Here is a 13,685-nt window from a genome sequence, read left to right on the forward strand (position 1 = left end):
TTGCTTTTCTCAATTCAAATTAACCAAAATTTAATGATATTAATTACAAGAATAAATGATAAAATATACATGTATATTGAAATAATAAGTAAATTTGTGTGTTTTCAAGATTTTTGACAAAAAATAATTATTATCTTTGGTGATAGATTTTTTTATTATTTTTTTTTTATAATTGACATAGATAAAAAATATTACATTATAAAATCTATTCTTAAACTAGACGACATTCTGTATACCAACATTCTTAAGTGTAATAAGGGAGGCTTAATTAAAATTTATATCACGTCATATTATCAAAGATTTTAATAATAATTTGAAATTATTGTGGAATCATTGTAGTAGATTTGTAGTGAATAATGTATAGAGAAATGATTTATAATATTCTTCAAACAATTAAAAAAAAATCTTCTTTCAACCAAATCATCTTAGATTCTAAATATAGGTTTGTGGTCTTTCTATTTAATGGGACAAGAGAAATTTTATTGGATTGGATTGGTCAAAAGAAATGATAGGAGTCATCCCCCATTAGTTTATGGAATTTTTTAACCTACCATTGAGTCAATATCATTATTTATTAATTAAACTTGCATAATTGATTAATATAAGTGGTATCAATTTATATTTTTTAATTAAATTATTTAGAATTTGAATTTGAATTTTGCATAAGAAATAAATTATGTTAAAAGAAGAATATCTATGATAAATTTTGGTAGAGATTAATCACTATTTTCATTAATAAATACCTTATATCAATATTATAATTTAAAAAAATTACTTCAATTTAGAAAATATATAAACTTACCAAATTAAATATGTTATCTGTACTATCCGTACTGCCATGCCGAGCTCGAGCTCGGTATCACAGCGTGGAATATCCTTGGGCACGCACTGGGAGATCTCGGCTTAAGCGAGATCCGCAATTTAATCAGATCATAACTGATCTCGGAGATCTCGCTCAAGATGAGATCCGCAATCTAATCAGATCATATCTCGGGGATCTCGCTCCAAACGAGATCTACTATCTAATCAGATCATAACAGATCTCAGGCCCAAGGCCCAACACAACCCTAATTCACACAAAGGTACGTGCATTGTTTATACGAGACTCATACTCACACAAACATTAACTTTAGCATCGGAGTCTCTTTTGCAGGTACCACCCCCATCTTGGAACACTAGCATACCCGTGAAGGAGGCTCACCGATCTTACCTAGCGAATCACCTCTACGGCAGATTTCCGATAAGAACATTTGGCGCCCACCGTGGGGCCGATCAAGACAGCTCTTATCGGCCACCTGTATGGTTTTCACCAGAAGCCACAGCAGACGCGCAACAGACGACCTGGATCACTCAACTACCATGGATAGTGACGCAGCAACGTTGAGGAGGCTGATCGACCAGGTCGAACAGATGCGGCAACAACACGCCGCCGACCTACAAAGCATGCGTGCCAAGCACGAAATTGATCTAGCGGCAATGCACACCGCTAATGAAGCCGACCTAGCAGCACTACGCGCCGAGAACGAGCGCATTCGTGCCCAACTCCCTCGGCGTCCCTCAGATCAACCCCCTCTGCAGAGTAACCTGAATGAGGACGAAGGGCATTCGCTTTCTAAACCCCGAACTGCGACCAGAGCACCGACTCCACGACCTGCCACGCATCGGTCTCATGCACCGACGCACAAGTCGACTCAGGATGTCAGTAGGGCCCCCACTCATGTCACAGAGGGTCAAGAAACTTTTCGCCGTCATCCTTTTGTGGATGGCATCATGGAGACTCCACTCCCCCGCAGATGGAAGCCTCTCCACCTTGATCGCTATGATGGCACGACGGACCCCGATGAACATGTTGACCTGTATACGACCCAGGTAAACCTCTACACTAATAATGATGCTATCTTGTGTAGGGTTTTCCCGACCTCGCTCAAAGGGGCCGCACTCAACTGGTATACCCAGCTACCTGCCGAGTCAATTAACAGATTCGGCACTCTGGTCAGACGATTCACGGCGCAGTATGCAACGAGTCGACCTCACCTCGTAACGTCGGCTGCTCTGGCCAGCCTCAGATTGGGCGACGACGAACCACTACGGACGTTCATGGAACGTTTTGCTGGCATCTCGGTGAAGATTCGCAACTTGAATCCCGAGGTCGCCCTACACGCCATGCTCATGGCGCTCAAGCCGGGACCTTTTGTGGACAACCTGTGTTGCCGAGCTCCCGCTGATATGGACGAACTCCGTGCCCGAGCTGTCAGGTACATACAGATGGAAGAGAACTCTGCTTTTCGTGACCAGGTTCGCAACAAACCACAAGGAAAGCAAGACCAAGGTCAGGCCACAAACATTTAAAGTTGGCGACCTTGTTTGGTGGGGTGAGAGAGGCAAGAATAGACCCCTCCGAAGGGAAATTCGGAACTTGGAATGTCACCCACCTCAAATTTTATTTCTCTTAACTTGTAAATTCAGGTGACGTACTCTTTTTCCTCCTCAAACTTTTTTCCCACTAAGGAAAAGGGTTTTTGGCCAAGGAAGGTTTTAACGAGGCACACCTAAAAAATAATCAACAAAACAACTTTATTCCCATACATTTTTGGTATTGGCACATTAATCGTGACGATATGCCAAGGTCGAGTCCGAACCTTGAGATCACATTTTCTTAACCAAGGTCGAGTTCGAACCTTGTTATGCCGAGGTCGAGTTCGAACCTTGAGATCACATTTTATTAACCAAGGTCGAGTCCGAACCTTGAGATTGCATTTTCTTAACCAAGATCGAGTACGAACCTTGTTATGCCGAGGTCGAGTCCGAACCTCGAGATTGCATTTTCTTAACCAAGGTTGAATTCGAACCTTGTTATGCCGAGGTCGAGTCCGAACCTTGAGATTACATTTTCTTAACCAAGGTCGAATTCGAACCTTGTTATGCTGAGGTCGATTCCGAACCTTGAGATTACATTTTCTTAACCAAGGTCGAATTCGAACCTTGTTATGCTAAGGTCGAGTCCGAACCTTGAGATTACATTTTCTTAACCAAGGTCGAGTACGAACCTTGTTATGCCGAGGTCGAGTCCGAACCTCGAGATTGCATTTTCTTAACCAAGGTCGAATTCGAACCTCGAGATTACATTTTCTTAACCAAGGTCGAGTCTGAACCTCGAGACTGCATTTTCTTAACCAAGGTCGAATTCGAACCTTGTTATGTCGAGGTCGAGTCCGAACCTTAAGATTACATTTTCTTAACCAAGGTCGAATTCGAACCTTGTTATGTCGAGGTCGAGTCCGAACCTTGAGATTACATTTTCTTAACCAAGGTCGAGTACGAACCTTGTTATGCCAAGGTCGAGTCCGAACCTTGAGATTACATTTTCCTAACCAAGGTCGAGTACGAACCTTGTTATGCCAAGGTCGAGTCCGAACCTTGAGATTACATTTTCTTAACCACGGTCGAGTACGAACCTTGTTATGCCGAGGTCGAGTCCGAACCTTGAGATTGCATTTTCTTAACCAAGGTCGAGTACGAACCTTGTTATGCCATGGTCGAGTCCGAACCTCGAGATTGCATTTTCTTAACCATGGTCGAATTCGAACCTTGTTATGCCAAGGTCGAGTCCGAACCTTGAGATTACATTTTCTTAACCAAGGTCGAGTAAAATCTTGTTATGCCGAGGTCGAGTCCGAACCTTGAGATTACATTTTCTTAACCAAGGTCGAGTACGAGCCTTGTTATGCCAAGGTCGAGTCCGAACCTTGAGATTACATTTTCTTAACCAAGGTCGAGTACGAGCCTTGTTATGCCAAGGTCGAGTCCGAACTTTGAGATTACATTTTCTTAACCAAGGTCGAATTTGAACCTTGTTATGCCGATGTCGAGTCCGAACCTTGAGATTACATTTTCTTAACCAAGGTCGAGTACGAGCCTTGTTATGCCAAAGTTGAGTCCGAACCTTGAGATTACATTTTCCTAACCAAGGTCGAGTACGAACCTTGTTATGTCGAGGTCGAGTCCGAACCTTGAGATTACATTTTCTTAACCAAGGTTGAATTTGAACCTTGTTATGTCGAGGTCGAGTCCGAACCTTGAGATTACATTTTCTTAACCAAGGTCGAGTACGAACCTTGTTATGCCAAGGTCGAGTCCGAACCTTGAGATTACGTTTTCCTAACCAAGGTCTAGTACGAACCTTGTTATGCCGAGGTCGAGTCCGAACCTTGAGATTGGATTTTCTTAACCAAGGTCGAGTACGAACCTTATTATGTCGAGGTCGAGTCCGAACCTCGAGATTGCATTTTCTTAACCAAGGTCGAATTCGAACCTTGTTATGCCGAGGTCAAGTCCGAACCTTGAGATTACATTTTCTTAACCAAGTCGAATTCGAACCTTGTTATGCCGAGGTCGATTCCGAACCTTGAGATTACATTTTCTTAACCAAGATCGAATTCGTACCTTGTTATGCCGAGGTCGATTCCGAACCTTGAGATTACATTTTCTTAACCAAGGTCGAGTACGAAGCTTATTATGCCAAGGTCGAGTTCGAACCTTGAGATCACATCTACTTAACAAGGTCGAATTTGAACCTTCAAACAACAAATTTGGGAACTCCTCAGAAGCCCCTTTGCTCTTACATCACTCGGTGCTTGGGGGGCAAGTGTACTGGCCAGTCGAGTTATCGACTTGTCCTTCACCAAATTGCTGACTCGTCAAAGGTTTACCAGCCTAACCAAGCAATAAGCTCATTATTGCCGAGCTCCTCAGCTCGACCATGAAACATGGACATCGGAACACCACATCGGCCCAAACAGGCCACGCCATCAAAACAAATAAAAATACAATCTTGTCGCCGCGCCGTCCACGCGTTATGGGAACGAGGTGACGGCTATGACACCTGGCATCTCGAAAGGCAGATGTACGCGAAGGGCCACAACCACTTGACGAGCTCGGACTTAATTCCTCGACCTACGGTCTTCGGAGCTCGGGGGGCTAATGTACTATCCGTACTGCCATGCCGAGCTCGAGCTCGGTATCACAGCGTGAAATAACCTCGGGCACGCACTGGGAGATCTCAGCCTAAGCGAGATCCGCAATCTAATCAGATCATAACTGATCTCGGAGATCTTGCTCCAGATGAGATCCGCAATTTAATCAGATCATAACTGATCTCGGAGATCTCGCTCAAGATGAGATCCGCAATCTAATCAGATCATAACTGATCTCGGGGATCTCGCTCCAGACGAGATCTACTATCTAATCAGATCATAACAGATCTCAGGCCCAAGGCCCAACATAACCCTAATTCACACAAAGGTACGTGCATTATTTATACGAGACTCATACTCCCACAAACACTAACTTTAGCATCGGAGTCTCTTTTGCAGGTACCACCCCCATCTTGAAACATCAGCGTACCCGTGAAGGAGGCTCACCGATCTTACCTGGCAAATCACCTCTACGGCAGATTTCCGGTAAGAACACTATCTAAATTAAAAAAAAATGGAAAACATGAATTTCCTAGCATGTTATCAACTTTAAAAATGTGTAATTAGTGTTTGTTACACTTAATAAATGCAAAATTATTTAAGCTGGTTGAGATGTTCGATGTTGAAGCTGAATGCCATGCTTCACATATGCACAGCCATTTAAGTAAAGAGTAGTTGCAGCAAGTTTAAGCACCATGGCTTGTTTGACCTTGACAGAACAAAGACAGAGGAATCTTCTTGTCGGCAGGGAATAGATCGAGTTCATCAATCCCCCACGAGTTAAATACGTTTGATTTTAAATATACTTTTAATTTCTAATTTTAGAGGTGATTTTATTGTTATCCCATTAAAATATGAGAAAAAAGTTAATCATAAAATAATGTTTCGATTAACTTTCATAATAATTATCTTAATTTAAAACCGAAACTTAATCTCAATTACTTTTGTTTACATAGCAAAGTTTTAGGACACATTTCATGAGTAATGGCAACCATGGGTCTACCAGAGAGATTAGAGACATATTATTATTTTGTGATTTTGTTCGAATATTACAACCATAGCTCCGGTGACGGCATTTTCTCTAGTTCGTAGACTTTGGGGTAATGCAACACACAACAAAAGCATTTTGCAAATTGCAAGGTTCTAACTTCAATTTTCTTTTTTGTCTTTTTCTGTTTTGGCAGATGATCCATCAAATTGCCGATAAGCGAGGTAGAGCGAATTGAAATTTACAAAGTTTTTCAAAATGGGACGGGTAGGTTTGACCCGTTTTAAATGAATTATATAGATTGATCTATTTTGCTATTCATAACATAAATTAAACATGTTAAATTATTTATTGACTTTTATAGTTGAAGAAGGAGTTAATGATTCAAATCTAAGAGTTAATATGTGTAAGAAAAAGCTTTTGAGACATAACTTGCAAAATTTTGAAAATCAAACAAAAACTATAAGCAATTTTATTTAATTTTAGGGACTATGTTAACTAATCATTTCAATTTTACCGACTAAATTGGTTGATAATTTTCAATTTGAAGACTATTTTATTGTTTTGTTTATTTTAGGGACCAAATTCAACATCAAGTATAACTTTAGAAGTAAATTAAAAACCATTTTATTGCTTTATTAATTCTAAAGACTAATTTGATTAACTATTACAATTTTAGACACTAAATTCGATGTTTACGTTTTGATAATCATTTCATTTACAAAATATCTTAATTTGAGCAAACTTAATTCTTATTTAAATTCAATCTTAATTAAACTTATGTTAAAAATACTCTTTTTTTTTATATAGTTTAACAATTTTCTAATAAAATTTTTTAATTACTAACGCGGTTAAAATTCTATTAGTTCATGCTGTCGAAAACTCGAAAATGTTAATTATCTTTTTAATATAATAATTATTTTTTTAATTTCATTTCACCTTTTCAAAATGCTTTTAACTAAGTTTTTAATTTTAATAGGGTAATTAGACTAAAATTTAAAATTTATTTCATATTCAGATTAAAAAAATAGTTTAGACTTTAAACTCTTTGATATTTTGTATTTTATATTTATTCATAAAACTAAAAAATTGTAAAAAAATAAAACTTTCCATCACCAAAATTTAAATTTATACAATACACAAAATGAATGTCTATTTTATATAATTATATCTTAATAAATATAAAATTTTAAATATATTTAATATATGTAAATAATCATTAAAAGTAATATGGTTTAAAATAATTATACTAGTTTGTTAATTTCTTTGTAATGCAATATCATTTATGTATTTAAATTTGAATTAATTATTGAGGCATGGTTGGATCGCGTGGCTCAGACGAATGAGTAGAGAGATGGCATGATTACGATCAAATTTTGTTCATCCCTTAAACTTTCCTTCTTCCTTAATCTGCCATTTCCGCACACTACACACTTTCCTCCGATTCACGCTTCCCAATCTCCTCAGATCCGTCGTCGATTCGCTTTTCTCGCTTTCTATTTTTCCATTTCTCACTTCCCATTTTCAGGCGAGATGCGCCACAACGGAACTCGCTCCGATCTCGCCGCGATTCTACCGTGACATGGACTTTGGAACCGAATCCAGGACGCGCGTATCGAGAAACCGGTGTTTGAAATCATTTGACGGAACTTGATGAGTGCATGTAGCGGTAGTACTAGTGAAGGCGTTTTTTGAGTTATCGTTGCTGAATAGGAAATCATGTTCTGGAGGGACCGCGAGAGGGAGAACAAAGAGTTGAACGGTGGGGTCCTATGTGGCCAGGTCAGAGTGCTCGTTGTTGGTGACTCAGGTCCATCTTTCTTTTCCTTTTTTTATTTTTGCTGTTGTTCATAGTGTTGATTGTTACGATATTATGTGTTTTCTTTTTTAGAATAAAAATAGAAGTTGTTTATACTCTAAGGTGCTCTACTAGGGTGTGTTCACTATTGTTGGATTAATTTAAAGATGTTACTTATGGTTTTAGGATAAGTGATGCATGCTTTTAATTTTTATGGTGAGTTTCGAGTGGGAATGATTTGGTAATTATGTGATTGTGTGGTGTGGACAAAAGGCAAGTTGATTGAGTGCAGGGGGTTGTACTGTAAAGATTGGGGGATTGAGAAAAGTAATCGCTCTGGTGATACCGTTGTTATAACACACAAGAGTTATGTTAATGATTTTAGCTGCCATGCGGTATGTTATGGGCAAGGTTATAGATGAACTCTCTGGTTTTTTCTTTTTTTTGGTAACTGTTATTGGTGTGCAATATCCACAACCGATGTTAATATTTGCTAGAGAACCTGATTGACCTCTTTTAGTGGGTTTCCTCCTAAGCCTAACCACATTTTTTCCATATACAAGGCTCGAATTTAACATCTTATTTAATGGATCTTAGTATAATTCTATCCGGACCAACAACTTGTTGGTATAGACAAACTCAATTTGAATATATATATATATATATATATATATATATATATATATATATATATATATATATATATATATATATATATATATATATATATATCTTTTTGGCCTGTGCTTTAGACAATCAATTTAGGTAGGCTGCTTCAAAAGGAATTGCTCTTTAATGTAAGAGAAACAACTAGGAAGGTGGTGGAAGTTGGTGAGAAACCTTGTGTGGTTTGACTTGAGTTTTGGCTGATGCAAGAATGTATAGAATTCATGAGACTATATTTGGGCATACTTTTGAGACCTGTATGTGTGAACTTTACTTTCAGAGTTACTCAGAAGCAAGTGTTCAAGGATTTTAGGACAACTTCAAATATGAGTGGGTGTTCTTTGACTCCACAAAGTTTGGATTTATTAGGATTGTAATTTTCTACTATGAATTGGTGTGAGCATGATTGGGTTAAAATTAGTATTTTTTTAAATATCATCTCAAGGACATACTAAACAGTCGGTCCCAATGATTGAGATTTGAGAGCAGCAACAAGATTTTTCATGTGAACATTAAATCCTGGGACAAAATGTAATACTATTTGACTGAGGAGGAATCCAAGGGACACTCTCTAGTAAAGGATCAGGATTTGAGCAAATGATGGGCTACCTCATTTTTTACAGATTGTACATGACTAAATGCAATGAATTTAAAGTAAAACCTATTTATATAAATCAACTCTAAGTGAAAGGAATCAAAAGTCTAATGTTGTTTAATAGGCTGAGGATGGAAATAATTCTTCCTTAGTATTCTGTAATATCTGAATCAGAGTCGAGACATATAAATGGAAATCTTTATTGGGAGGTGAAGAATATAGAGAATCCTCTCACTGTACACAGGGAGTTCAAGAGTCCAGACCCTCCCCTTTCATCAACTTACTTATCCATAGTGTGTCCTCTCCCCTCTGCTCTTCTCTTTATATTATTCAGTTCCATTACCCTGTAACTAGATCAGTTACAGTCAGGTAGTTATGCCTAACTGCCTTCCCTGGCATGCCTAACATTGACTTTCTTAATAGTGAGATTGCTCACATACTCCATTGTTACAGTTAAGTTGCTGCATATGCTGTCATAGGGGCAACATGCATTGGAAAATATCCTCACATATGGTGTCTTCTGAAGCTTTTTGAAAAAATTATGGTTTGTGTTAATTGATATTACAGTGTCATGTACATCAAATTAGCTCTTTAGGGCTTACTTGGTTTAACGAAATGTTTCCTGTTTCTATATATTGTTTTTAATAATCATTAACAATTATAAAATGTCACCTGTTTTCACCTTATACAAAAAAATGTTGTCTTTCTATTTCTTGTACAAAATTTCAAACACAGTAAACAAACTGAAACCAAGGATGTATTTTGTAACTATTAGTAAAAAGAAAAGATAGAAATAGAAAAAGAAAACATTTCCTTAAACCAAACAGGCCCATAAGTTGTCAGTCCTTTCTGGGCCTAATTGGTGCTACTTTCCATCTCTAAACCCTCATAAAGTTGGATGTACATGAGTCAACTATAGGTATATGATGAATAAAATCATTAGAATTTTCTGAGCTTGTGTTTGGTTGCACCAGTCAAGGTCTTTATGATTCCCTCTGTAACATTTTTCAAAGATATCTTAGTTGTAGATTTGTCATATTTTCTAATCCTTGCAGGTGTAGGGAAGACTTCTTTAGTTAACTTGATTCTAAAAGGTTCTCCCATTGCTCGCCCTCCTCAAACGATTGGTTGTTCAGTTAATGTGAAGGTAAAACTCCCCATATGGCTACAAAAGAAATACATTGTTTCTGTACCCAAAATCTTCACCAAATATCCTGTTTCTTTTTCAGCATACTACTTATGGAAATTCGGGCAGCTCTTCAAGTAGCCTTAAAGGTGATTCTGAGAGAGATTTCTTTGTTGAACTGTGGGATGTCTCAGGACATGAACGGTACAAAGATTGTCGGTCTCTGTTCTATTCGCAGATTAATGGTGAGTGAAAAAGCTCCTATTGTTTTAGCTTTTTAAAATGTGTAGTTGTGTACTTGCTTACGTTGTACAGAGTTGTTGTGTATATTCAATCTAATTATGTGGTAGTCTACAAGTTGAAGGGTCAAGATCTGTGACCAAGGGGAAAAGAAAAGAAGGATAAGGATATCCGATATTTAAACAGTCACTATATATCCTTGGTTTCTCTTTTTCAAGACTTGCATGTTGAAGATAAATAAATTTTGATATGCAACTTTTAGCTTTAATGTTTTAAATCTACAAAAAGAAATGATACAGATTTGGCTGTCTTAAGTCTGAACTTCATTTATTTGCAAAATACCCTAATTACCACTGTCTTGGATAATTGCATAAGTCTCTTAATGGCATTTGGGTACTCTGGAACTTTTTTGACAATTAAAATTAGTAACAGTCAGTGCACATTTGACGTTGGCTGTCTGATTTTTTAAACTTTGTAACCTTGTTTGGACTTCATTTGCAGGTATAATTTTTGTTCATGATCTTTCACAGAGAAGAACAAAGACTAGCTTGCAGAAGTGGGCAGCTGGGATTGCTGAGACTGGGACCTTTTCAGCTCCTTTAGGATCTGCTGGTCCTGGTGGCCTTCCTGTACCATATATTGTTATTGGTAACAAAGCTGATATTGCTGCAAAAGAGGGTACAAGAGGAAGCAGTGGGAATCTTGTTGACGTTGCACGCCAATGGGTCGAGAAGCAGGGTTTGCTTCCTTCCAGTGAGGAACTTCCACTGACCGAGAGTTTTCCTGGTAGTGGGGGCCTTATTGCTGTAAGTGTCTGAACTAAAATTTTGTGTCAGTTTTACAAGTTTGTTTTGCACCACTTTCAATGCTTACGATAGTATGCTCCCCTTGTGTTAATTATTATGTATTACTCAGGTACATTGGAATAAATCTAATGTTAACGCAAATTACTAGAGTTTCAACTAAGGTTGTCAAACTTGAGGGTTTATGTAAACACATGGAGGCTCCGTAAACTCTTACAAGTTTACTTAATATAAAAAAAATATTAAAATACCTACAGTAACATAACAAGTTAGTATTGTATACCCTTATTTTTGCTGCCAGGCACATTGTGAATATTATGGATGACATGCATTGAAACTTCACATTTCACTTTGGTGCCATTGATGTTGTATAAAAGCAGATTTTCAGCTTCCATTCATTTTCAAAATTGAGAGGCTAACTGTTAAGCTTTTCATCTTTATAACTGTAATATCTTGAAGCTTATTCATGCAAATGCTTTTGAGCCGCTCATTATGAATAATGGATTTAGATTACCCACTACTGTGCTGCGCTTTAGAAAATATTGAACTGGAGACGCATTGAAGTAACAAATCATGTCTGATAACATTTGATGCCGAGACCTGCCCAGTTTCTGCATTCTGTTGAATAGTTTCTATCCAGTTCATTCTTCTTGTAAAGTTGTAATAGTTGTGATTTTTATGTTGGATGTGTACAGGCTGCCAAAGAAGCTAGGTATGACAAGGAGGCTGTGCTGAAATTTTTCCGCATGGTCAGTATGGTCTTTGATCTGTCTTTTTTATTTAATGTATGATATGTCATCTAATTTTTTGGTACATCTCCTTTCAGTTGATCAGGAGAAGATATTTCTCTGATGAAACACCTTCACCAGCATGGTCCATTCCTTCTTCTGTTCAGAGACCAGCTCAGCGTATAGATGAAAATTTCATAGAAGACGATCACTCTTATAGTACAAGGTATTTTACTATTTTCTGCTAGCCTTCTAAAATCATTTTGGTGCTGGCATGCTGCTTTGCTTTTATATCATCACCATGAGTTACTACTACCAGCAATTTCATTGGCTGAACCTTGTTCATATTTTCCGCTTTGCAAACATGCATGCATAGATGCAATTTTGGGTTTGTCTCCTTAGATTCATTGCATTAATCGGTAGTTGTAAGATTATAAGCAAATCCTTGGTAGCTTGGTGATGAAATTATAGTACACGCTCATTCATCATCAGTTCACCGTGAGTGTTAGTGTGTATACGTGTGCGTGCAAGTGTGTTTCCCTTTTAAGTTTGTTTTGCGCCACTCCTTACAGAATTTATTGTTGATTGCAGTCGAAGCAGTGATCCCTACAAGTATAACATGCTTCCTCCGCTTCCGGCACAACGCAATTTAACACCACCACCCACACTGTATCCTCAACAGCCAGTTTCAGTGGCGGAAAACTATAGTTTCCCTAGATTTTCCTTGTCAGGCTCCTCAGAAATCAGTTCTGTGGCGAGAACAAAGCGTTCAGATATTAATGTTTGAAGATCTGTGTATTACACTGATGTATTCTTGCATGGAACGAAGTTATATGCTTGTTTAAATTCTTTGTTCCTATTGTAACTTGTCCATTGATTCATTCGTTTTAAGAGGCTTTCTTAGTAGAATGAGGAGCTACTTGTTCAAAGTTTGGGAGAATTTAAATGATACATGCTCGATTCTTTTATATCATATTTTTCTTTTCCTGTTATTGAAACTATCAACAGCATTACGGGTAGCATAACACTCCAAATAAGATGGAATTCACATTCATAAAACTCCGTCGATTTTATTCCGTAAATTGTGTTATTCTCCTAAAATCGAGTTTGAATATTATACAAATAGGCCTTCTGGACTTAGGAGTGTAAGAGTAGGGTCAAGCCGAACACTTTTTGAGGTCTGCACTAAAAAAAGCTTTAGATAACATTCATTTAATAAAAAATTATTAATTTTTTAAAATAATTATTTTACAAGTCATATATAGTAGAGTCATTTTTAATTAATTGACTATAGTTTCCTTTTTACATTGATAATATATTAAAATTAAATTCTTGTTATAATATAAAATTTTAATATATTTCAATTGTTAGATTTAGATCTAACATTTTCCCCTTTTAAGCAGTGATTTACACTTGAGAGGATCCTAATTAGAAAAAGTCTAATGGTGTATGGTTGCAGAAATTGTTAAATACACTTTCTATTTTCCAACCATATGGTACCGAATAGAACTCCAAATCGCAATGCAAAAACATAAATAGCTTTATCCGTAAGCAAAACTAAAACCAATACGAATTTCATTTTCTGTCCGTGAGTGTTGTCAAATATCTGGTGCTGTTTTATTAATAAGATACAGAATTTAATTTTGACACACTGTTAACGTTATTAAAAGAACAGTTAGTTAATCAGAAATTACTCTCAATATAATTTTTAAAGTAATTATTAAAAAATAAAAATCTTTTATCATCTATACTTATATACATAAAAGCA

The 13,685-nt window shown here is 37.1% G+C and overlaps 1 protein-coding gene across 1 annotated transcript; it reads left to right on the forward strand.

Moving 5' to 3' along the window:
* The first annotated feature begins 7,271 nt into the window (after positions 1 to 7,271).
* On the forward strand, positions 7,272 to 12,909 carry LOC109791909 (Ras-related small GTP-binding family protein). The gene is made up of 7 exons (XM_020351274.3): positions 7,272 to 7,771; positions 10,076 to 10,167; positions 10,250 to 10,391; positions 10,888 to 11,192; positions 11,885 to 11,938; positions 12,016 to 12,143; positions 12,509 to 12,909. Exons 1-7 carry the CDS (start codon positions 7,681 to 7,683, stop codon positions 12,702 to 12,704), a joined length of 1,008 nt encoding a protein of 335 aa, XP_020206863.1. The 5' UTR covers positions 7,272 to 7,680; the 3' UTR covers positions 12,705 to 12,909.
* The last annotated feature ends 776 nt before the right edge of the window (positions 12,910 to 13,685 follow it).

The sequence above is a fragment of the Cajanus cajan genome, chromosome 2 (assembly GCF_000230855.2).
Source record: "Cajanus cajan strain Asha chromosome 2, NIPB_CcT2T_4, whole genome shotgun sequence".
NCBI lineage: Eukaryota > Viridiplantae > Streptophyta > Magnoliopsida > Fabales > Fabaceae > Cajanus > Cajanus cajan.